Here is a 27,450-nt window from a genome sequence, read left to right as displayed (position 1 = left end):
CTCTGTTGCTGCTGTGTTACGATTTATATATATATTTTTTTATTTTTGTTTTTCTGAGGATTTTGCAGGTGGGGTCCATATTTTGACAATCCACACCGTACAATGGCATTCCATGGCTCAGCACGAGCAAAACAAGTCCAATATCGGACATATTTTGGGGTATAGGAAATCAGGGGAGATTTCAATGGTGAAAACTGCCATTTGGTATGGTATGGCCCGCTAAGACCTCGGGTTGACACCATCTTTTGGTTCGACGCCTAAAAGAAGGTTGGGAACGGAATGGGTGGCGTGGATTGAAGACATGCATCAAGATGGAGCCTACACAAGTGGACCACCCTCATTGGCTTGGAACCAAGCCATTTGTGTTTTCAAAAAAAAAACGTCCAGCGTCCTGTCTGCCGAGCAAGGTGGGCCTCCTCATGTGGGCCACCACTGATGGATGGTGTGGTTCAATACATGCAAAGTGGCCCCACTTGTAGGTGATTTGGATGGAATACATTCCTTGTGGTGGGGTCCATTCAAGTGGGCCACACAACCTCATTATTACAAAAAAAAATAAAATAAATAAAATAAGAGGGAGAGAGATAGAGAGTGAGACCTGCGTGATGGAGGGACCCCGGCACTATGGGCCCTCCCTTGCACTAAATCATACATCAAGTGGGTCCCATTACATGTGGGCCCATTAAAATTAAATCCAACGGTGGAGATCCCTTCTCCACTAAAATAGACGGTCTAGATGACCCTAAGCATGCAAAGAAATAAACATCATGATGGGGTCCATGGAGAATGGCCCCATCATGGAATGATCATGATGATCCAAGTGGGCCATCGGCCACATCTTAGGGTCCAAAGTGAGATCCAAACCATTGATCGGTTGGCCTCACTTGGCCCATCTTAAAAGCATCAAAATTTACCCTATCAAAACACCCACCACTTGATCTTCTTGCTCCCTTGGCTTCCTTAGCTTCTTGTGCTTCTCTTTGATGGAGGAAGATGAGGAATGGATGGTTGAGATGAGAGATCTAAGGATGGAAAGGTTGGCCACACATGAGCATTTTTCTCACCATGGGAGGGCTTGGAGAGGTTCATACGTATGGATTTGCTTATGGGAGAGTTTGAAATTGAGAGAGACTTGTAAGGGAGAGAGAGAGAGAGAGTGATGGGTGATGGAGTGATAGATGGGAGAGAGGGATGGGTGTAAGAAGCTTTTTTGACTTTTTTGGCAAAAGTTGTAAGAGAGGTATGGGTTTGTGTAAGAACTTTTGACTTTGGGGGTTTGCTTGGGAAAGGGTGAAAGGTGATGTGTACTTGACATGATGGGATTGATGGGATTGATTGATTGATGTGACACCTTGTAGAGATTCTCTCGGGATTCGCACGCGCGGCGTTTTTCTCGCACCGAACGCTGGCCCACATCTCCCAACCACGGTATCACCTCGGCGCGCAAGTCACGACATCGGAACCGCGGCGACGACGCGGTCGCTAAGGTATAAGTCCTGGGTTGAGTCGACTCGGGTTGACGGCATGAGAATCTAGGTCGCGCGCAAATACCGGTTAAGGGTCGAAGGTTGCCGGAATTCGACCGGAAAGACCGCGGAAGCCTATGGAACGGTACGGTCTAGGATACGGGGCTTACAGTCGTACTTAATCCGCTACCTACACAGCCTGTTGCACAGGAAGCTAGGTGAGGCCTGCCAGTGATGCTTATGAGAAATCCACCCCATCCATCCATATTTTCAGATGACGTTAGGATGTACGCCACAAACGAGTCAGATGCAAGATAGGAAAAAGTGACCAGGGAGATGCCTAACGTTGAAACCTTCCTGGGTTCATTATGATGTTTTATATGTCATCCACACCGTTCATGCGAATGGAAACAAGTTCATCTTTTGATCACCCAATTACATGTGTTCCATGATCTCTCTCCACAATTAGTGACCTGATCGATGGTTTCCACTGGCAATTCTGAATTTGTGAAGGATTTGAGTAAGAGCTGATCATATAATCTAAGACGAGGATTGAATCTTTGCAAGGGAGGGAACAATCTAAAAGGGATCTAGCAATAGTATGGTAGCTGAAACCATTTACAATTGTGAGTTCCAAGGCACATAGTGTTGGGGATTGTGTTGCGGAATCACACAGAGAAGGATCTAGGATAGCAATCGAAGAGCACCAAGTAAACACAAGAGAACACAAAGATTTAATGTGGAAAATCCTTACAAGAAGAAACCACGGCACAAAGCGACATGAATCCACTATGAAATCATAAATTAGAAAGAGAGAGGACTTACCCGACTCGAACAACCTCGAATCTTGCCCTTGCTACGCCCTTTGAAAACCTTAACCTTAGAATTCCTTATAATAGCACTAGGGACTCCTATTTATAGTTTAGGAAATCCCACTTATGCACATCCCTGAAAACCGCATCAAATTTACGCAGTCCACGCACAATGTACGTAACCTTCGACTAGTTGAAGTAGGGCTTCGACTGGTCGAAGACCTTGGGTATTCCAAATACATGGTTGCTGGACTTCGAGCTGAACTTTCTCATAGTTAGTCAAACTTTTTCAAATTTAAGACATCTGTTAACAATAATCTCCACCATGTCTTCAATCTTTAACCATGTATCTTCTTGACCTCTTCTCTTATCTTTGCATCACATCATAACTTCTCATGTACACTTCATTCTTCTTTTTCGCCTTCGCCAAGCCCAAAAAAGTTGCATAGAACTTGAACTTTTCTGTATGAATGACCTTGGTGAGCATGTCTATTGGATTCACACTAGTGTGAATCTTTTTCAGTGTTATACCTCGTTCTTCAAGCACTTGTCGAATAAAGTGGTGACGACCATCAATGTGTTTAATACGTGAGTGATAAATAAAATTTTTAGCCAAATTGATAGCACTCTCGCTGTTACAATTAACCGGCACGGCTTCCTTCTGAAGCCCCAACTAATTTATCGTACCTCTGAACCAAACACCTTCCTTAAATGCTTCCTCCACTGCCATATATTCAGCTTCGGTCGTGGAAAGAGCCACCATATACTGAAGCTTCGACATCCAACTAATTTCTCATCCCGCTAGTACAAACGAGTAATCTGAAGTCGACTTTTTAAAATCCACACTGCCTGCGTAATCTGAATCCACATACCCTACCAACTTTGCTCCTGTCTTATTAAAAGTTAAGACGTAGTCTTCTGTACCTTGAATGTATTGAAGTAACCATCTCACCACCTCCCAATGTTGTTTGCCGGGGTATTTGTTCATAACACCAATTGCCTGTGAAATAACCAGTATAATATAGACCATGGCATGCACTGTCAACCACATTCGAATAAGGCTCATAAGATATATCATGTTTTTCATCATCTGTTTTGGGATATTGTTTTGAGGAAAGCTTGAAGTGAGTCGTGTAGGGAATGCTCACCGGCTTTGCTTGGTCTATCACATACCTGATCAATACCTACTCAAGGTATTCTACTTGTGATAACCAAAGCCTGCTCCTCTTCTAGTTTCTATGAATATTAATGCCGAGAACCATCTTTGTAGCCCTCAGATCCTTCATCTCGAATATCCCTGTTAACCGAGTCTACAGTACATTGATTTTAGACATGTTATGATTGACAATCTACATGTCATCAACATATAATTTCAAGATGATAAATGTGTCATCACTCAGTGTCTTGTAATAGACATAATGATCATATTCACTCCTAGAAAATTTATGCCTTACCATGAAGGAATCAAATTTTTATACCACTACCTAGACGACAGGTCGTACAACGATCTCCTACAAACCTTGTTCTCTGCTCTTTTAACTTTGAACCGCTCTGGTTACTTCATGAATAACAACACTTCTAATTTCTCGTGTAGAAATACAGTCTCCACATCCATCCATTCCAGCTCGAGATTGCATTGGGCAACTAGTGCCAATGCAAATCTAATAGATACCTGTTATACCGCCGGTGCGAATATATCTGAGAAGTCAATTCATTCACTCTGCGCATGACCATTCGCTACCAACCTCGCTCTGTATCTATGTTGTATCTTTTTGAAGATTTACTTGCATCTAATTGCTTTCCAACCCACCGGAAGCTCCACCTGCTCTCATGTGTCGATCTGATACAACAAGTCCATCACATCATCCATAATCACCTTCCACTTCTCAGCACTAGGCTCACCTAGAGCCATTTGAATAGTAGATGGATCTTACTCGTCTGTAACGAGAGCATATGCGATATTGGAGTTATTCATGTATCTCGCTGGTTACCTACGATTATGTAGTGTGATTCTTCTCATAGGTGGCTGCTCCACCTGCTCTACATCTTTGTTTGTGCATCTCAGCCTTCATGCCCTGTCCGCTCAAATGGCCATGCCCAACATGCCACATACGTGCAGAGGTGGAATCCACTACATCCATTGCAGTTCCACTTGTTGAAGTGCTCCCGATCAACCTGTAAAGATTACCAAGTCGTTGGGCTTTCATGATTACCAGTGCCCCCTTAGATACTTTAAAGACACCATCAAATCTGGTAAACTTGTAACCCATTACCTCAAGTACACCAAGAGAAATCAGATTCTTCTTTAAATCAAGAACGTGCCTTACATTAATCAAGGTACGCTCCACCCCATAAACATCTTGATGTGCACCGTACCAAGAGCCACAACATTACAGGCAATGTCATTGCCCGTAAACACCTGTCCACCATTGCACTTTCTGTAACTAGTGAACCAACTCTGATGAGGAGTTATGTGATATGACGCCCTTGTGTCAAGGATCTACTCGTCTCTACGATCATCGAACAAATGTCTGATTATAGACGTAGATAACACATCATCTATGCTTGTCTCTTCATCAGATGTGACAACATTGGCCTCCCTGGAAGAAGCCACATAGTCTCCTCTCTTCGATTTAGGATTAATACAATCCTTCTTCATGTCTCCAGTCATCCCACAGTTCCAACACTTTAGTTTTCTTTTGCTAGATCTTGAAGATCCTGTACCTTGCTCAATATTTCTTCCCCTTGTAAACAGTGCATCGGAAGATGTCCTCATGTCACCGTTTAGCTTTCTCATGGCCTTCCCTTGAAGGGTTGAGATAATGGTGTCAACACTCAAGGTTTTATTTGCGGTGCACATTGTGTCCTTGAATGAATCATACGATGCTGAAAGAGAATTCAACAACTTACATACTTGTTCCTCATCTTTAATCACTTCCTCCATATCCAGTAATTTACAAATTAGTTTATTAAAGTTGCTGATGTGGACCTCCAGATCTCCACCCTCTATTATCTTGAAGTTATACTATTGTAGATTTAAGTGTAGGCAATTTTCAGAGAATTTTATATATCCTCTAACTTAGCTCATAAACTAGCTGCAGTTTTCTCCCTCAAAAGATTGTATAGAACCTTATCCGTGAGACATAAACGGATTGAGGATAAGGCCTTTTTATCAAGGGTATTCCAATCATCATCAGTCATACTAGACTTTCGCTCCTCAAGAGCACCATCTTCACCTTGCTTGGTTAAGGAACTGATCATCTTGATCTTCTATAACTCAAAGTTATTTTTTTCCTGAGTACTTCTCAATATCACACCTAATGCTTCCCATGGATGTTAATCCTGCAGATCCAGATCGTGCCCCAACAATATCTCTGATATCACTTGTTGGGGATTGTGTTGCGGAATCACACAGAGATAGATCTAAGATAGCAATTCAAGAGCATCAAGCAAACACAAAAGAACACAAAGATTTAACTTGAAAAACTCTTACGGAAAAAAAACCATGAGATAAAGTGACAAAAATCCACTATGAAAGCATAAATTACAAAGAGAGAGGACTTGCCCAATTCGAACAACCTCGAATCTCACCCTTGCTATACCCTTTGAAAACCCTAGAACCCTTTTAGAAACCCATGTAATACCTTTAGAAAGCCTTAGAATTCCTTAGAATGGCCCTAGGGCCGGACTCCTATTTATAGTTTAGAAAACCCCACTTACGCACCTCCCTGAAAGCTGCCTCAAATTTATCCAGCCGCGTACAATCCGTGCACAATCTGCGTAACCTTCTACTGGTCAAAGAGTACCTTTGACCGGTGGAGCATGTCCTTCGCTTGGTTAAAGACCTCGGGAATTACAAATACAATGTTGCTGGACTTCGAGCTGAACTTTCTCAGGGCTAGTCGAACTTTTCTAGATTTAATATATCTGTTAATAACACATAGCACATTAACTTTGGTCGAGGTTAGCCCTAAGATGGATCAAAGTAGAGTGACATTATTCCTACTTGGATGAACTAAAAATGCAAAAACATGAACCAGATTCAAAGTTAGTGGTCCCACAAATACATTTAACCCTCATTGTTTCCTGTCATGCATGCGGCCCACTTGATTTTGGATTTGCCTCATTTTTTAGCCAATACCCTAACATCATCCGGAAAAATGGATGGATGGGGTGGATTTCTCATAACCATTATGGTGGACATCACCTCGTTTTCTTGTTGTAAAAAGTTCGATCTTATGTCTGATTGATGCTGCTATTAGTGTTTTCTGTACGCTCAACTATAATGTATGTGTTTTATCTATATCATTCATCTATTTTTCCATATTATTTTAGAATATAACCTAAAAAAATTTCAGATCCAAATCTCAGGTGAACCACTTTTCATGTTGATTGATGAATGAAATAAATGAGTCCACACCCCTTTAAATATGGATACCAAGGCTTGAAATAAGTTTCGGAATTAAACTGCAACTTAGGCCCCGTTTGTTAAATCTGAAGTCTAAAGCGTTTGATATTTTAAGTATGGACTTGATTAATTGGTATTTGATAAAGTAAGGTCGTTAACAAACATCTGAAATGTCTGAAATATGTTAATTTGACACATTTGCCCCTATCTATCTCCTGTTTGGAAATGCTTTACATTATAAAGAAATTATTTTTGAGTGTATCAACCACTAAATGAGCATCTTGGTTATTCTTGGGAGATCGGAGTCCAAACTTGACCCATGGGAAGAGCACGAAAAACGAGGAATCCCTACCCACGTTCAAAGTACTTGGACGGTGCATTCCGACAAAACAAACATTAGAAGTTGGTTGGGAATTAAATGGCAAATTTGTAAATAGATATGCATGCCTGGCACCACGCGTACGTGGTGTGTGGATTTTGGTTATAATGGTGAGTATTGTCCGTGCATCTGCTAAGCGTGTGGCCCACTGAAAACTCAAATCAGCCCCATATCTGAGCATGTGGATTTATATGATACGATCAACATGATGATAGGAGTGGATCCTCCGAAAAGTACCAAGGGTGGACCCCACCTATTTCGAACAAACCACCTAAGAAATGTCCTTCCACGGTGTTAACAAAAATATTAGTATGATTCAAAACTTCTGTGGCCCCACGAATATTTCAACTGTAGACGTTCAATTATCACATTTTCTGCCCACTTGAGCATTATATAGGTTGATTTTTGGCCTAATGTCCTAAAATGAACTCACAAAACAGATGGACGGTGAGGATTTCTCACAAACATCCCAGTGGGCCCCAACTGCGTTCCCAGCGCAGGAACTTCCTGCCCAAGGCTTTCGTAGGAAATCCGCGTCCGGAGGTATCATTGGAAATGGCTGGTGGTCGGTGCTCCGTGGGCCCCACTATGATGTATGTGTTTCATCCATGCTGTCCATCTATTTTTTCAGATCATTTTATATAAGGGGATAAAAAATTAGGTATATGGAAATCTCAAGTGGATCACATTACAGGAAACAGCGTTGAATGAGCATCAACCATTAAAAACCTTTCGGGGGCATAAAAGTTTTAGATCAAGATGATCTTTATTTTTTTCCTTAATCTGGGCCTGTATGACCCAATAAACAGATTGGATGTCAAATAAACAGGAAAGTGGGCCTTAGGAAGATTTTAATTATACATATCCAATCATTATTGTTTTCCTATGGTGTGGTCCACTTGAGATTTATATCCCCTAATTTTTTGGATGAAGCATTGAATGATCTGTAAAAATGGATGAACGGAATGGATGAAACACATACATCATGGATGGGCTAATAGAGCATCGACCACGGTGGGGGGAGTAGCAATCCGCTTTCCATCCGTTCCGTCTTGTGTCCGAGATGAGCGCCGAGTTATACGAGGACTCGGATTGCGTACTACCCCGGCAGTCCCCAGCTCCGAACAGGCAATTCTGTGGGCAAGCCTACCGTGATGTATCTATACATCCAAACCGTCAATTCCTTTTCTCATATTATTTTAAGACATGAACACAAAAATGAGGTAGATCCAAAGCTCAGATGAACCACACCAAAAATAGCAGCAGGATAATGATTTTCACCCTTAAAAATTCATAGGGCCCACGTAACATTTATTTTCCATCTAAACTATTCATAAGGTCAAAAATATCTCGTATGAAGAGAAAAACAAATTTCATATTGATTTGAAACTTCTATGACCCCAAAAGGGTTTCAATGGTAGACATTCAATCCCCCTCTACTTTTTGCAGTGCTGCTCCAGCTTTTCTTTAAATTTGACTTATTTTTCGCTCAAGCCTTATGACGAGCTCCAAAAATGGATGGATGGTTTGGATATAAAAATAAGTCATGATGGGACCCACAACTTGCGACTTCAATACACCAAGAATCCGCTTCCTAAACCCCAATCCGTCGCAGGCTCCCGGATCGGCTTGAACGTGGAACACATCCTACCCATTTATTGTTTTTCTTATATTATTTTAATATATGATATGAAAGATGAAGCAGGTCCACGACTTGAGTGAGCCACACCAAAGGATGCTACAGTGATAATGACATCCATCGTCGAAACCTTTCTGCCACTGTGATGTTTTTTTTTACCATCCAACCTATTCATTAGGTCATGTAGACGTGAATGAAGTGAAAACACAAATATCACTTGATCTGAAACTTCTAGGTCTCAAGAAGTTTTTAACGGTGGACGTTCAATCCCCACCCCACTGTTATGGCTAATCATTGGACCTGCTACTTTTATTGGACCATACCTTAAATTATCTGAAAAAGTTGATGGACGGTGTGGATCAAACACATAAGCATAAAGAAGTTTCACAGGTTAAAGGTTGATTTTGTATTACGCAAACAATTTAAAAGAAAAAATTACCATATTAACTTGAAAAGGGGTACTTTTGGAAGCAAAGATTTTTGTTTAATGAAAAATCACGGAGTGCATTCCGCGTTCACCATTAAGCCAGACTCCTAACCACTTAGCGCTTTCTGTCTTCCGCGTTAACAACGCATTAACAAACACCACTAAACACGGAAAATTTTTCTAATTTCGCATTAAGTGCATAAATTCAGTGTTAACAAACACGGCCTAAGTACTCCCTAAAATTCGTAACTTTTTATAAATAGCAAATTTACTGTTTACAGTAAGTATCCTATCTAGCTTAACTACGTTATTCTCCTAATTTTTCTAAACACTTTTCATGTTGGAAACAACTCCTAAAGCCCAAACGGATGAAGAGTTACAATCAAACCAATACTTATTATAAATAGTAAAATCGAAAATAAAATTGATTTTCAACCGTCGATCTAATGGAATCTCAAAATTTTGGCATGGGCAACCCGGCATAACAGGGTTGGTTGGGTAAAGTAGCTCATCCTACCCCAAAATCATATATGGTACGTGGAGTAACTCATTTTGATTTACGAGATATGCATGTTTTAAGGTTCTAATGGTCGTGATGATTTCCACCTCCGATTGGGCCTTCTCTAGTCCATCTTGGACATGAAAGTGTTCACAACCAGTTCTACATCAGATCACACAGGAAGAACTAATCTAGGCCCTCGCTTGCACATATGGCCTAATTTGATTGAATCGAGAGCAATACCTATATGATTTTTATTGTGTTTTTCTTTTGTTTTTTATTATCCCCAATGTTTCCTATGATGCGGTCCACTCTATCTTTGGATATGCTTCAATTTTGGGCTTATGCTTTAAAATGAGCTCATAAAATTATTAAACAACATGATAAGACACATACATCACAATGGATCTTGTAGAGCATATTGGATTACTGAGTGTGCAATCTACATCCATGCAACACATACATCAACCTAGGCCCATTCGCTCATGACCAATGAAATGTGTCGGCTTACAATCAATGAATTTAAGGATCTAGTTACCCGCTCAACCACTAATAGTAATACTGATTAGGCGATTTGTAGAATGGTAGGGGGTTAGTCATTTTGAATGGATTCATTTTGCCTTGTGTTTAAAGAACTTGTTCTTTCACCAGTAATTGGTGCTGATATATTTCTCAATGAAAATAAGATTAATAGTTTTGAAATAAAAAAATGCTAAAAACAATGCCAATTTTATTTATGAATAATTGATTGAGAAATAAATAAACTAGAGAAGATAAATAAAATGAGAACCAGCCGTGTGGATAAACAATCCAGGCAAATGGTTAGTAGGATGTGATAAAGCGTTTGATATTTTAAGTATGGACTTGATTAATTGGTATTTGATAAAGTAAGGTCACGAATATTTATACTATACTAAGCATGCTATAGCAATTACACTAGCCAATAGAAATTTAAGCTAACATAAACTTCAAACATTATGCGACGTTTGCACAGAAGTAGAGAGACTAAAACTAATCTAAGATACACACACACACACACACACACACACACACACAGAAACGCTCACTTGCGAACCTATTCGTACGTAATACATACGATCTTTTTTGAGAACTCATCATATCTGATGAGTCTCGAAAATCTGAACAGTTCACATGAAGCAGAACCTCATAAAATCCCCTGGTATGAATTTTTACTTTGATCCAAAACTTCGGTGGGCCATGAAAAATGTAAACAGTTTCTTCCCTTGATTTGAATTTCTCTTTGCTATGGCCCACCAAAATCTTAGATCAGGGTGAAAATTCACCCCCTATGGTTTAATGGGATTCCGCATCTTATGGAGCATTCGGATTCGACACCCATGACACGTGTGCAAAGGTGCGCACGTGTAGGTGAGCATGCCTCTCTCTCTCTCTCTCTCTCTCTCTCTCTCTCTCTCTCTCTCTCTCTCTCTCTCTCTCTATATATATATATATATATATATATATATATATATATATATATAAAAGCAGTGTTGCATTGTATAGACTTATTTGCGTGAGCCTAGACCTCTTCACAACGTGCTCCTTTACCGCTTTGGGAGGCGACAAAACCCTAACATATGGAGAAGCTACTTTAGATTTGAGAGGTTCCATCAGATCAACGCTCAAAAGTCCTTTTTATTCTCGTTTTTACTATAAATATTAAGTTTTAATTCGATCATGACTTTTGATCCTTTGAATTTTAGGAGTAGTGCCCAACATGAAAAGGGCTTAGAAAAATTAAGAGAATAACATGGTTAGACAAAATTGAATACTTACTATTTTTGGCTGAAAACTTGAAGTCTAGTAGGAATCATGATTGTCTATAAATAGTAAGTTTACAGTTTATAGTAAATCACATTTTCAAGGAGCTTGAGTTCGAGTTTGATTCTAAAACTTCCTCCTAGGTTTGAGTTCACTATTTAAAGGATTGTAATTTGCAATCAATTTATTTTGAATTATTAGAAATTATTTCTATTTTCTTCCCTCGAGGATTCAAGGAATCTCCGTGAGGAGTCTAGAGAAGCTCTGTGGATTTGGAGTAGTTATCCCTAAGGAAGACGGTGATTGACCTCATCACGTTCTTCCCTACGTCAAAATCCGTGCCCTTTATATCTTGTTGTGACCATTCAATCGATGTGGATTGGGTGTTATCCATGCCTGTCCCAAGCTTGGCACATGCTGGGGCTCGAGGGACCCACTACGATGTATGGGTTTATCCACACAGTTCATCCATTTGGCCATATCATTTTGAGGTATAAGCCAAAAAATGAGTAGAAGGTGGACCACACCATAGGAAGCAGCGGTGACAATGAAGCCCACCATTCAAACCTTCGTAGGGCTCCACCATGATGTATGTTTTTAATTCACCTGTCCATCTATTTTTCCAGCTCACCACATGAGCCCAACAATAAGGCAGACCCAAATCTCAGGTGGACCACACTTCTTGAGAATAGTAGTGATTAATTACCCACCATTAAAAGCTTCCTAGGTCCACCATAATGTTTATTTGCCATCCTATATCAGCTTGATACAAAACTTTTATGGCTCTCAAAAGTAGGCATTCAATTACTACCGATTTCTAATAAAGTTGAGATTTGGATATGCCTCACTTTTGGGCGATGTACTAAAATGAGCTAGAAAAATGCATGGACATCTTGCATAAAACACATACATCATTATGGGACCCAGAGCGTCTGCTTATATCTGCCATCTTGTCATTCAACCGTTTTGGACGTGGTTGGGTACAACGGTTGCCTGTTCCAATATAGGAGCAGGCAAGGGCTTTAAAGGGCTATTCGGAGGTATGGGTTTTATCCGTATCGTTATCCATTTTGCCACATTATTTTACAGTAAAAAGTCTAAAAATGAGGTAATTCCAATGCTCAAGTGAACCACACAATGGGGATTAAACCATTACCATTGAAAACTTCTTAAGTGCATTACAAGTTTTGGGTCAAGCTGATATTTGTGTTTTCCCTTCATCCAGGTCTACTTGGCCTTGTAATCAGGTTTGATGGAAATTGCCCATCACTACGGGCCTTGAGAAAGCTTTAATGGTGGATGTTATTATTGTCACGCATTCATGTGGAATGGTCCCGTTAAGACTTAAATGTGCCTCAGTTTTGGAACTAAATCCTAAAATGATGAATCCGGATCCTTCACCTGTCATAAGCAGGAAAATCCTACTTATTGCAATCTAATTGGACCACATCATTACACACTGCATTTAACGTAGCAATGCCGACAATATCAATGATGACGATGAACCAATCGTGAGTGATTGAGGAAAGCAGGGATTCTAAAATGATATGTCAAAATGAATGGACAATGTAGATGTTCATTCCTAGTTAGGGACAACGGTAGTACTCAATCCTCTGGTTACTAATGATTTAGATCTAAGGCTTAAGTGGACCACAGCAGAAATCGAACGCCTATTGTTGGAAACATTTTGAGGGCCATTTAAGTTTTGGATCAAGTTGATATTTGGGTTTTCCCTTCATCCTGGTCTATGAGACCTTATGAACAGGTTGGATGAAAAATAACCATCATGATGGCCCTAGGATGATTTCAAGGGTGGGTAAAACCCATACATTAGGGTGGCCCCTCAGAGAGGCCGGTCCTAGCTAAGGACTAGTGGGGTAGTACTGAATCCACATCCATTTTACCCGCTCAAATTTTGGGAAGCTAATTGGCGTGGGAAGACAAATGCTCAAGCTTATTGAACTCTGAGTTGTACCAAGGGTAAGGAGGTCAAAGTTACATGGGCCCCACAATGATGTATTTATTATATCCACACCATTTATCAATTTGGCGAGATCATTTTAGTATATGAGCCCAAAAATGAGTCATATCCAAAGCTTAAGTGGACCACACTACGAATAGCAATGGTGACAATGATTCCCTCTGTCAAAACATTCATAGGGCCCATAATAACGTTTATTTTCCATCCAATCTGTTCATAAGGTTACACAAACCTGGATGAAGAGTAAAAACGAATATCATATTGATCCAAAACTTTTGTGACTCCTAAAAGGATTTCAATGGTAGACGTTGAATACCCCACTACTTTTTGCAGTGTGGATCACCTAATCTTTAGATCTGTCTTATTTTTTGGCTCAAGTCTTATATGATCTCACCAACTGGATGGATGGTTTGGATATAACACATACCTCATGATGGGGCCTACAGAACTTGGTGACATCAACCCACTAGCCAGTGGGTGCATGGTGTGTTGTACACCAACCAATCCGCTTCCGTTTTAAGGCATCAACTCAAAATTGAAGCATATCCCAAGCTCAAGTGGACCATACTATAAGAAATGGTGGGAATTGAACACCCACGGTTGAAAACATCTCGGGCAGAAGACCTTTCAAGCTTATATGTGTGTTTTTTGCTTCATCCATGTCTACGAGACCTTAAGAAATTGGATTTTTTTTTTTTTTATTCCCTTCATCCCTTATGAATTTGGATTTTATTTATTTATTTATTTTTAATCTTTTTTCTTCTATTGCTACTCTAGCTTCTGCTAAGCGTTCAAGCTGGTATATATCCCATCCGTATAACTGTGGGCCCTATGAATGTTTCAACGGTTGATGTCATTATCCTTGTTTCCTATGGTGTGGGTCACTTGAGCTGGTAAGCAGATTTACAGCATGGATAACACAGACATCACGGTGGGCCTTCAAAGTTTCTCAGTAGGCTAGCTGAGTTACTCGGTAGGCAATCCGTGTCCCAAACCTGTACAACTAGCTGCTTGTGGGTGCGTGCTTGCTGTATTTAAAAAAAATGCAACCAGCACAAAGTGTTATCACACTGTGAAAATGAGATGCCTCTAAAATCAGCCATTCTATTCATCAGGTCGTCCACATACTACGCCAAAGAAAACAACTAACAACCACCTATAAATCTCCAAATTCTCATGGGTAAGGATGATTTTAGGGCTTTCCCATTTTAATGGTGGGGAAAATCTGATGAACTGGTTAAATGCCGTAAACATACTATGTACGATTTTTATTTTTTATTTTTTTAAGTATAAATAATCTAAGCAGCTTCTTTTATTATATGATAGACTGGCCCCCTCCTTTTTACAAAAAGGGGTCAGTCCAAATGTGTATTGGTCTGTACAACGGCTCTTATATATGAAATAGAAGATCAGTTTTTGTGGAAAAAAAAAAAAAAGCTTCTTTTATTATGTGTCAAAGGACCTATTTTCTCGACCATACGCATCTTGGTTGCTATTGATCTTCAATCGTTTGATTTATGTGATTCTTGCATATTTAGCTGATGTCGTTTGATATTTATATCGCCCAACATGCCTAAAGTCATTAGTTGCATTAGATTTAGGTTAAACTTTCTTTCATCACTCTACAAAAACTAGAGCAATCAGGTGGTCCTAAACATCTATTACTCAACTCATCTTTAATGAACAATCTTGTCCATCAAATTCTACAAGCCACTAAATGGACTGTTTAAATTATGCCATCCAATCTGTTCATAAGGTCACATATACCTGGATGAAGGGAAAACACAAATATCAGCTTCATCAAAAACATGTATGTTCCTCATGTTGTTTTCAATGGTAGGTGTTTAATCTCCACCGTTTTTTGTGGTGTGGTCCACTTGATATCTGCTTTATTTTTCAACTCATGCTATAAAATGATCTCACAATATGGATGAACAGTGTGGATATAACACATATACCATGGTGGACCAACACACTTGCCACACCACACAATCAGTGTCCCACCCACTATTTCTGTTTCTTTTTCCTTTTTCAAAAGTAAATAGTGTTCTGTATGACTTTCTTCTTCTTTTAGAAGTAAGAAGTGTTTTTTGATACTTTGTTTTTCTCCTTTTATAATTTTAAAAAAATGGTCTATATGATTGTTATTTTATTTTATTTTATTTTAAGTAAGAAGTACATTATATGCTGCTTTGACCACGTACAATTTCTCAAAGTCTCCGACTGATTGCAGAATCCATTTTCCGTCTTCCTCTTTTGAGCAGCTCTCCCTTGGTTCCGGTATACTTCTTTCTACCATTTTATCATGACTTATAAGGGACTGATAATTGAGTGGCTAGGATCGTCTGACCAAAGCTAAGCGCTTCTTTCTCCTATTGATTGCAGAAGCCATCTTCCTTCTTTCTCTTTTTACAAGCTCTCCATTCATTACGGTATGCTTCTTTCTACTGCTTTACCATGACTCATAAGGGAAGGGATCCTAACCCTTTGAATGATGGAATCTTTTTTTAAAAAAAATTTAATAACTGTCCATTTTACAATTCATAGATTGAATGGCTAGCATCATACAACCCACCTTATCATTTCTCCATAGGTATTTAAATAATGAAAGGTGTTGTGATAGAATCTGTGGTTCTACTACCTTCACCTAGTTCACTTCCCACTTATCATAACCTTAGATTTAAGTGCCCAATGGTTCTGAATTGGGTTGGTTTGGACCTATAATTTGACTAGCTAGGTCTGTTGGGCAGACCCTGTTCAAAATTTTGATTCAGCCCGGTCCCAAAATATTTTCTACATTACCTAAATAGATGTAGGGGTGTAAATGTATCCAATCGACCCTAGGGTCACTGGACCTGAGTGGGCCATTGTTCAAATTTTGGACCATGGTGCACTCTATGCCTAAAAGTTGCTAATCAAGTCCAGGTCCTCTCAAAATCAATTTGATCCAACCCAGTTTGGACTGTGGTTTTAAATGGGCCTGATTTTAATTTTGCTTTACACTAAAATGGAACCAAACTAAATTCCGCCCAGATTTAAGAAAAAACAGTAATCAGGCATATTGGTCATTGAACGCTCACCATTAAAAACTTCCTACGATCCACTATAATGTTTATTGACCATCCAACCATTTGCTAAGGTCACATGAACCTGTAGAAAGGAAAATAATAATATTATTAATAATAATCACAAATATCACTTTGATCTAAACTTTTGTCACCAACAAAGGATTTTTAATTGTCAATAACTAATGTTTCCTGTGATGTTGTCCATCTGAAATTTATATATGCTTTATTTTTTGGACCATGCTAAAATAAGTTGGAAAAGGCAGATGAATGGCATGTATATACAATGCCCCCACCCACATCGCTGGTCATGGGGTCTCAGCCAATTCGCGGATTAAGTGCGACCCAACCTCAACCGTGCTGCCCTTACCATTGGTCCCACCTTGATTCATGTATTCTATATCCACACCGTCCATTCATTTTACCAAATCATTTTAGCACATGACCCAAAACTGAAGAAGATTCAATTCGCAGGTGGACCATACTATAGGAAATAGTGGTGATTGACCATTAATAGGCCACAAAAGTTTTAGATCAAGCCATATTTGTTTTTTTCCCTTCATCTTGGCTTGTGTCACCTTATTGATAGGTTGGATGGCAAACAAACATTATGGACACATTATAGTAGGCCTTAGGAAGCTTTTAGTGGTAGGGAGTTCAAACACCACTATTTCGTATAGTATGATCCACTCTAAGAATTGGATCTTCTCCATTTTTGTGCTCATGCCCTAAAATGATATAGCAAAACGAATGGACAACATGGATATAAATTAAATACATCAAGGTAATAAGGACAATGCCTTCTTGGAATAGGCGGGAGCCACACCTAATTAATCTACTCCCTCAGTACATAAGAAACGGCAGTAATAGACCATTCTGTGGGCCCCTTAGAGACCATCATAAGAAACTGTAGTAATGTACCATTAAAAACTTTGTGTGGGCTATAAAAGTTTTGGATCAAATTAATACTTGTTTTTCTCCCTTCATCCAGGTCCGTGTGACCTTATCAATATGTTGGAACAGTAAATCTTATGAAGTTTTTAATGGCAGGCATTCAATGATCATTGTTTCCTGTAGTGTAATTTACCTGAGATTTGAATATGATTCAATTTTGCGACTGTGTTCTAAAATAAGCTGTTAAAACAGATGGATGGCATGGATATACAACAGATACATCGAGGTGGTCCCCATAGTCACGACTGACTGAAACATGACTAAACTCATGCCCTTTGTATGCTGCTGTGACCATTTCCAATGGGACGCATATTGGGTACTCCTTGTCCCGAGCTCAACATGGGCTGGGGGCCACTGTGATGTCTGGGTTTATCCACACGGTTCATCCATTTGGCCATATCATTTTGAGTTATAAGCCAAAAAAATGAGCAGATCCAAGGCTCATAAAGAGATGCAATTACTTTCTTGTAGTCAATTTAATTGCAATATTTTCTACGTAGTCTTTAGTTTTTCCTCTTTCCCTCCCCCTAGTTTTGAATTCCATTTTCATAACGGTATAATACTGTTTCACAGGAAAATGGCAGATGCTGTTGTCAGTGTTCTCCTAGATAATTTGCTGTCAATACTCCTGAGCGAAGGTCGTCAGCTACTTGAGTTTGATGACCAGTTTGAGGAAACAAAGGAGGAGCTTCAGTACATGCAAAGCTATCTCAAGGAAGCTGATCAGGTGAAGAGAAGAGATAGGAATGAGATTCTCAAGACAGTAATGAGCAACTTAAGAGAGTTGGTATACGACACTGAAGATGTAATAGCAGATTGTCGACTTCTATTCCAGAAAAAAAAAGAAGGGTGTGCACCTAATTTTACAAGTTATTGCTTTCCTACTCATTTGAAATCACGTTATCAGTTGGGAAAGCGGCTGAGGAAAATAAATCAAGGGGTAAGGAAGGTGAAGGAGAATATGAAGTCCTACTTGCAAATAGCTCCTCGCCAACCTGGCAAAGATGAAGATGGTGGGAATATACGAATGACGTACCCAATCCTAATGCATGAAGCTGAAATGGTAGGATTAGAAGATGACTCAGCAAAGATTAGAAAGTGGATCTTAGAAGCAGATGGACCCTCAACGGTGATTGGAATAGCTGGAATGGGGGGAATTGGTAAAACCACACTCGCTCAAAAGATACGTCACAGTGAGAGTGTGAAAAACTCTTTTAATCACTTGGTCTTTGTTACTGTTTCTCAAAGTTTCAAATTGAATGAATTGCTGAAGAAGATGCTAAAACAGCTAGATGTTGAAGAGGAATCTCTGAGGGGAAATGATATTGTGGAGCTATTGGAAAGTCTTAAGAGGAAATTAGATGCAAAATACTTGGTAGTTTTGGACGATGTTTGGCAAACAAATGAAGGGATGTGGTGGGATAGCTTGAAGTCTGGTTTGCCCCAAGTGGATGGTAGCTGCGTTATTGTTACAACTAGGAATGAGGAGGTTGCTAAATCAATGGGAGCTGCCGGTAGACGCATACACTATCCCAAAACTCTCTCAAATGAAGATAGTTGGTCCTTGTTTAGCAAAGTAGCTTTTGCAAAAACTGGAGGTAAGTGCACAAATTCAGACTTGGAGGGCTGGGGAAAGGAGATTGTTGCAAGGTGCGGGGGACTGCCATTAACAATCAAGATTGTGGGTGGAATGATGTTGGGGAAGGGTGATTCTATCCATGAATGGAGGCGAATATCAGAGCACCTAAAAGACGAATTGAAAATTAGTGGGAAAGATGAGCCGGTCATTTCAAGTTTGGAGTTAAGCTACGAAGAGCTCCCAACACACTTAAAACCTTGTTTTCTGTGCTTTGCCATGTTTCCTGAAGATTTTGAAATTGAGGTTGAGGACATGGTTAACTGGTGGATTGGTGAGGGTTTCGTTTGGGGAGAAAATGGGAAAACGGCAGTTGAGATAGGAGAAGAATGTTTTTCAGAATTATGTAATCGATTTTTGATACTTGGAGTTGATAAAGATGAGTTCGAGAGAAGCTATGTTAGTTGCAAAATGCATGATATGGTTCGAGATATGGTAATAAGAATTGCAAGAGAAGAGAGCTTTTTTGTGAGGTTGGACTGTGGAGGTAGTCCCGCATTCAGTGAGCAGTCTCGTCGTTTGGGAATTGTGGGGAATACAGCTGTAGAGAGCATCAGAAACAGTCCCACCAGGCTGCGGACGTTGGTAGGGACGGACATTCAGAGCAAAGAGACGATTGCAAGTGTAAAAGCAAAACTATGTAAAGTAAGGTGGTTGAGGGTGTTATCTCTTTCGCTGTCAGACAGTGATCTCGATGAAAATGTGGTGTGCAGCGATTGGTTCAGTGGGATAGGGTCTTTACAGCACCTCGTTTATCTTAATATACAGAGTTCTGCCTTAATATCACTGCCCGATTCAATCGGAAATCTTCGTAATCTTCGGATTCTACGTTTATCAAACTGCCCGAATTTGAAAAGGCTTCCTGTGTCAATCACAACATTAGATAAGCTAACAGCTATCCAAATTATCAGCTGTGATTCTTTAGAATGCATGCCGGAAGGGCTTGGAAAGCTTTCAAATCTCGAATGGTTAGGATGGTTTAGTCCTGTGAATAAAAATGGATCCGGTATTTCGGAGTTGAAGAGCTTGACAAAACTTAGAGAACTTTGGATGGAGATAAAGTCAGTGGAAGAAATAGAAGAAGGGGAATGGAATGTGTTATCAATGCTCCAGCATCTGCAAATTCTAAGGTTAGATTTTGGGGGAATTTCTGTTGCAAGAGATGGAGTTGTAAGGAAGATTGAAGGTGAGCTTTCTCCTCCTCTTAAATCCCTGAGAGAGTTGTATCTTTGGAACTATCCGGGAGAAAGCACACCTGACTGGCTCAATCCTACTTCCCTTCCCAATCTTCAGTTACTTTTTATTTATGGGGGATGGATTAGGCAGATGGGTCCCAGATTTTGGGACAGCGAGAGTGTGGTATGGAAAGTGGAGGTCTTGCTGCTACAATATTTGGAGGAATTGGATAAGGACTGGCCGAGTATGCGAAGGGCAATGCCGTCTTTAAGACTTCTCAAGGTTCGCATGTATCCGAAGCTTAAGTCATTCCCAATCCATGTTACAGTTGATATTTGGAAGTGGAAGATATGGAGGAGAGACGAAGAAGATTCAGGTAATTAAAGGGTAACCCAAACTTTATTAATTTTGTATATCCAAAACCATTCGTGAAGCCTGCGTTAGAGGCATTGAAGAGGCGATTCGCGAGCACTGCACTCTGCCACGTCATACCTTTTTTTTATTACTCTCGTACGTGTGCCGCGAATTACCCATTCAATCTCCGAAAAACCGGATTGCGTCCAGAGTACAGATTACCGAGTTAACTCTGTGGGGCCACTGTGGATGTCTGTGTTTTATCCACACCGTTCATCTGTTTTTCCAGATCAATTTAGTACACGATTCCAAAATTGAAGCATATCCAAAGTTCAAGTAGACTACACCACAGGAAACAATGGGGTAGTGACTCTTTATCTACTGTTGAAACCTTCTCAGGGCTCACAGTGATGTTTTATTTCTCATCCAACCTGTCAATGAGGTCACAAAATTTTCAACGGCAGGTATTCAATTCCCATTGTTTCCTGTGGTGTGGATTGCTTGAACTTTGGATAGGGTTCAGTTATAGGCTCATACCCTAAAATGAACTGGTAATTAATGGGACGGATGGTGTGGATAAGACACTAACACCACAGTGGGCCCCACAGAGTTATTTAGATTTTCTCTAAGTCAGACTAAATCACTCTTCAGCTGGGCCACGCAATACAAAGTAAATTGACGGTTTTTTTTTTTTTTTTTCTAACCATTCATTTGTATTTATATATTTTCGCCTATCCCAATTGGGAAAGCTGGCCTGACTTTTGTGTGAGGCGATCTAGATGCCATGCATGTATCATGTTGTGATACACGCCCACACGTGTAAATTAGCAAACCTCCGTGGTCAGACTATCACTTTTAACAGACCTGACGTATGACTGATATACTACTGGTCAGGTTATTTAATACTTTAGTCACGTGGGACACTTGATACACAGACATTTAGAAATGGCACACATGGCATCAACTCATATTAAACCAATTAACTTATGGAATCACTGTCTCTATGTCATAGCCTAAAAGTTAGATTGGTCCAAGAATCCTAAACTCTAATTGGGGACACTTTTTTATAGAAATAAAAACATTATTGAATATTTTTTATTTTTAATCATCCAACAAATGTCCGCCAATCCAATAGACAAATAATTAAATAAGTTAAGTGCTTGATTATCATTGATGACATTTAAAGAGTTTTTTTTTTTTCAAATTATTGTCATTCGAAATTAAAATTTAATTCTAGAGCTAATTTTCACTTTCAACAATTTGGAATTTGGCCAAAGTTCAATTTCTAATTTTAAACCATTTACAATTCTTTCTAAAAGCTACTTTTCTTTTTCTTAGAAATTATTTAAATTTAAAGGTGTTAAACACAACTTGACAGACTGAAATTCTCAAGAATCCAATTACTATAGATGTAGATTCTTCAAATTTCAAGTGTCAAAACCACCTATAAATTCTTTTGAAGACATTTCTAACCTCACTTCCCTCCTTTTCTACCCTTTTTCTACCTTTTTAGGCTTGCTTCTTAAAGATGCCGCTGAAGAAGAAGAAGCAGAAGCAGGTATGTATGTACATGCTTTTCCCGCGACATTCTTGGTTAAAATACCTTCAGGCAATCTTAGCTGCCCGGCAAACATCACAAATGCCATGTATGCTGTGTATAGACCCAGTACTGATTCAATAAATACCCCAATCAGTTGTGCAATTAGTCATATAATAATTCTAGTAGAAAGAAGAAATGATGGCAAAGCTGTGGAACTGGTATAGGATTACAGAGACCTTTCCATGGTACACATGACAGGGGTGACGTGCTAATTCAGTATGTTCATTTAATTGCCCCTGTTGTTGTTGATGAAACATGATTAAAAATATATAAATTGGATGATCCTAGCCATCTGGTTGGCAGATTCCAAACCAACACATACATATAGGTGCATTTGGCATCCATAGTTCCCCTATCTAGCTAATTAGTATTTGCTTCACTTTTGAGTTTCATCCAACTATTTTCTTTGTGAAGGACCATCAGAATGGGAGATTACTGTGGCATGACTTGAAGAAAGGCAATTTCTGTCATCTAATGGCAATTCCAAATTCCTTGCACTTATCATCTAAGTTTTGTCATCCAACAATATGTAAGGTTCGTCACGCGCTTTCTCCTTTAAATATGCTAACTCTAGTGTAGCCAATAAACCTTTGGAATTTGTACTTTTTATATCTAGTGACAAGCTCTGTTTCCCTATTATATACATTTCATTGATGATCTTAGTAGATTTTCTTTTAAAAAGCTCTTTCTTTTTTACTTTTTGTTTTTTAATGGAAAAGCATTTCATTGATGATGTTAGTAGATTTACATGGTATTTTTCCTTGGTATGCAATTAGTGTTTGTTCAAAGATTTAAAATGAACAGTGAGAATATGTTTTGCATAATCAAAAGTATTCAAACTAATGGTGGCAGTTAATACATGAAGTTCAAAACCTTTCTTGAAATACATGGCATTATTCTCTGCTTCTCTGTTCCTGCCTCATTAATTCTCTGTGGTGACCAATGCCTCAATCCCACCTGTCACGCCATTCAATGCTATTTTTGTTTTTTTAGTTTTTCTCTTTAACCAGGTATTTTCTCAAACACATTAAATCTTTTCAATTCTCTTTTTTATTATCAATTTCTTTAAGGTTCTGGCTATGGATTTTTAAATTCAGTTATGGCTATGTACTGACTCATCCTCTTCACATGGCACTAGTGTACATCCAGACTATCCAAATTGTAGGGTCCCATTGTTAATGGAGTATATCTCTAAAATCACAATAATCACCAATTAATGGCTATTAAATGGATGGTTAAAAGTAAAATAGTAAGTGGTATAAATTCAAAGGAAAAAACTAATGCAAGGGCATTTTCACACTGGGCTCGAGTGGGGTGGCCTATTAGATGCAGGGGCACTTGGAGTGGGCAGCCCGTGTGAGGCAAGTAGCTTGTGTGAGGCAGGCCCCACCCATGTGAGGTGGGTAGCTCATGTGAGGTGAAACCCATATGATGTGGGGCCCATGAGGGGTTCGACCAATGACCTAACTCATGGGATGTGGAGCCTGGGCTATGAGATACAATGATTGATTCACCACACTCTATTAGTTTGAGCTTTTAGAGCAAGTGACTACTTGTCCTACATTAAAGTGATATACTGGGGGTGATTAATGCATGAACATTTTCATACCGGGCTCAAATGAGGTGGCTTGTGAGATGCAGGGGCACACTGGCGGTGAGCGTTCCGTGTGAGGTAGATGGCTAGTGCGATTCAAGCCCCACCCGTGTGAAACGGGTGCTATACTACTATGCAACGCATACAATTGAAGATTCAGCAACATTTGTTAAATGTAAGAACTAAGACTGATGAGACCCTCCCATTTGATCATACTATAGATAATAACGTGATTTGGGTCGCCTATCTCATGCGTTACCACCAAGCACGTTATCTGATGATCTAGATTGTATATGATTCTTGGAAAGAATAGTACATGATAGCCTCAATTTGTCAATTTGTACAAGTAGGGTCAATGGCAGGGTGATTCCAACTGCATTCAAACCTTCCATCTGCTTTTCTTTTAACATCCCAGTCTAAAATTAATCTCTTTGATCAATCCGTTTGACTATGAGCCTCCACATTGAGGCTGCTGGAAAAGCTGTCTGGATTTCGTCATGTTTCCACCTGTCTCATAGAGGTGCATGTGACAATCATGCATGATATAAGAATTCTTTGGACCTAGATTCAATGGAAAGCAATTGCAAGGTGGCAAGTGAATTGTTATTGCATCATGCATGAACATGATTGAACTATGTCATAAACATTCATGTACTTTAGTTTGATGTGTGTTAAGGATGCAGATGGAAAAATACAGGATCAAAGAATAACTGCCCTCAAGAGGGAGGCAAAACTTCATTTTCTTTTCTTAGGCTAGAAAAACGTATGATTGTAATCTCAATTGGCTACATTTTCATAACATTCTCAAACCAGATCTCCTATTCATTCAAACGAACAAGGCAAATAATTTGATACTAGATGTGGCTGCTTGGCTTAACTTCTATTGATTGGTCAATGCAGGGGGAGGTTGGAACTTGTTTGATTGATTGCAACTCTCATTGACTCATGTGACTTCGATCATGCTCTGTGTGTGTGTGTTTGTTTATGTATATATAAAATGAACAAAATAAATGTTTCTTTTGGAACATGATCGGATATGGGTCCTACTAGGTGGACAAGCTCAATTGATGGTCTCGGTTGACACATGCTCATGACCAATGAAAATACAGTAGAGGGATGGTGCTACCACATTCTGGTTCTAATGGCTCTACTTTCCTTTGGTAGTGGTATGCCCACAAGGACCTCCCCACTTTATGTATGGTATAGATGAGTGATCCATCTGATGGTTCCACTGCATTCCTGACCATAACAAAAAGAAAATTAAAAAATAAATGATTTCGAAAAGCATAGCAATGGCTCACATGCCCTACTTGTCGGCGGTTTCTTCTAGTTGATCACCATCTCCGGAGTGTTCAAATTTGAGAAACGATCGAGGTGGCTAAGTATATAGAAACCATCACATGCACACAGATGCATTTGGCATCCAGGTCACCCTATCTAGCTAATTGGTATTTGCTTTACTTTGAGTTTCATCCAACTGTTTTCTTTGTGAAGGAACATCAGTAGGGGAGATTACTGCTGCATGACTCAAAGAAAGGCGATTTCTATCATCTAGAGGCAACCCCAAATTTCGTGCATTTAACATCAAAGTCTTGTCATACAACAATGTGTATTGTTCATCATGTGCTTCCTTGCTCTTAATTTCCTGTCCCCATTAAATCTGTGGACTCTAGTTCCTTTTTATGTTATATTTGTACCCAATAAACCTTTGGAATTTGTACTATCTATATCTAGTGACGAACTCTGTTTTGCTGTTGGATATAATGAATGATGTTGGTAGATTTTTATTGGGAAAGCTTGGAGCATTTCATTAATGATGTTAGTAAATTTACACGGTATTTTTCCTCGGTGTGCACTTGGTTTTTTTTTTTTTTTTTTCTTTCAAATATTTAACTTGAACATTGAGAATGTTTTAGTGCATAATCAAAAGTATTCAAACTAATTGTACATGATGGGGATTGTCCCTCCGTGAAAACACTCTCAAATAACGGAAGAGTTCTCAAATAGAATAAAAACAGGGAAGTGGCATTGGCTCCCTATGTTTTCTAAGCATTCTTTCTTCTACTTTTGGTCCAGGTTTTTGGTTCCAATGTACACCAGCTTATATTGGTCGTTGGCCAAAACCGATGGCCCATTACATCAGACGACACATGGGTGAACAGGATTGTCCAATTGCTTTAAAAACAAGAGGGGATTGTTGCTCCGTCAAAACACTCATACAAAATTGTAATTCATCAATCTTGCAGATAATCATACGATCAACGAGTTTCCAGTCACTTTATTTGTATTTCATGTTTGTAATACTCACAAAAGCATTCAAAATTTTGTTCAAGTAACTGAATTTCAAGCTCCTGAGAATGTGAACCTTGGAACCCAACTAAAAACCCATCTCAGGGGTTGCTTGGCTACCTGGGAAAGTATCTATAAATGGAATCCGTAAGTAGGGGTAAATTTCTACTTTGGGACCATGGGGAAACTCAGAAACAGTTTCCAGTCAGAAATAGATTCTATCTTTTGTGTTTTGTTCCTTGTTAGATGTTGGCCTACAAATTCCAAGGAAATGGATTCCTTCCCAATAGTCGCATTTTTTCTTTAATTATAAATATTAACTAGTAGAATTCGTATCACTTCTTTCCCAACACAAACACAATTTCTGGATTCCAAAAAATTACATTCCTACCCAACCATGAGAAACAAAACAGTAAAAAACTGGAAAAGTACACTAGGAAGAAAAACAACTATTGAAGTTCATAGCAACCCAGACAACTGTCCCTCCCTCCCTCCCTCGTGATTTAGGCCCTCAGATCAGTCAGATTCACAGCTTGTGAATAAGATAGTCCAAAATGAACCCAACCTGTAATTAGGTTCCTCCCACCAAGAGGAAGGGACATACAAAATATTTTGATGATTGAAAACTTAGGTGGGCCACAACACTTCATTTTTAGGGGTTAACCCATGATTTTACATTATATTTTCTTATTGTATGGCCCAACTGAGTTTTTTATTGAGTTAATTTTTTGTTTGTAAAGTAATTACGAGGGGAGAATCCTGATGGACAAAGTGGATTCCACTCTGATAGCCTGATAGGTCCCCACAGAGCTCCTAGTGTTTTCAAGGAGAAAATAAGACCTAGAGAAACTTCAAACAACAAACAAGCTTGTTTTTACTATACTAGATAGGTTCCAAGAAACATCAGACCGGCCTAGTTAGAACAGCTTTGATCGGCTAGCCAGACAATTAGAGCAGGACACGCCTGACTAGACGGCTATCCAGGCTTAACTTTTGGTGCAAACAGGCCCTTTAGGGGCAAATTCCAATATTTGAGGTCCTAGAAAAAGGCTAGTTTGCAAATTTCAGGGAAATATATTCTCCGCCAACAGTCACTTAATAAATAAATAGACTTGCATAGCCCACATTCTTTCCCACTACCCAAATGCAGTTTCTGAATTCCACATATCTACATTCCCAGTACCCAACCATGACTAACAGAATCTCTTTCTCAAAGTTGCCGAAGGACCCCTTAGGCTCTTTTGATTCCAGGGAGACAAACAACCCTTTAAAATTTCGTAAAACCCAACTAAATAATCATCCAGATACTCATGAAAATGTCGAGCTTCTACTCGAGTCATTTGCATTTCAACATTTCTTGAATCATATAAACAAGTTTCTTGTTCAAAT

General features: G+C 39.3%; 2 protein-coding genes and 1 long non-coding RNA gene across 3 annotated transcripts in view; 2 read left to right on the top strand and 1 right to left on the bottom strand.

Annotated features, from left to right (window-relative positions):
• The window catches only part of LOC131236130 (serine/threonine-protein phosphatase BSL3-like), a 53,313-nt gene that overhangs the window by 25,096 nt on the left and 767 nt on the right, over positions 1-27,450 (bottom strand). The window lies entirely within an intron of this gene.
• Positions 15,759-27,450, top strand: part of LOC131236128 (disease resistance RPP13-like protein 4) — a 46,521-nt gene continuing 34,829 nt past the window's right edge. The window contains exons 1-2 of the mRNA XM_058233265.1: positions 15,759-15,825; positions 17,986-20,600. Of these exons, the coding sequence (XP_058089248.1) occupies positions 17,990-20,600 (2,611 nt within the window). The 5' untranslated portion in view covers positions 15,759-15,825; positions 17,986-17,989. The remainder of the gene's footprint in view (positions 15,826-17,985; positions 20,601-27,450) is intronic.
• LOC131236135 (uncharacterized) lies at positions 22,719-26,104 on the top strand. The gene is made up of 2 exons (XR_009166564.1): positions 22,719-25,381; positions 25,849-26,104. It is a non-coding gene; the product is annotated as an uncharacterized LOC131236135 (long non-coding RNA).

Source organism: Magnolia sinica, unplaced genomic scaffold (assembly GCF_029962835.1).
Source record: "Magnolia sinica isolate HGM2019 unplaced genomic scaffold, MsV1 ctg238, whole genome shotgun sequence".
Classification (NCBI taxonomy): Eukaryota; Viridiplantae; Streptophyta; class Magnoliopsida; order Magnoliales; family Magnoliaceae; genus Magnolia; species Magnolia sinica.
The sequence above is the reverse complement of the archived record's forward strand: the minus strand, read 5'-3'. Positions and strand labels throughout refer to the sequence as shown.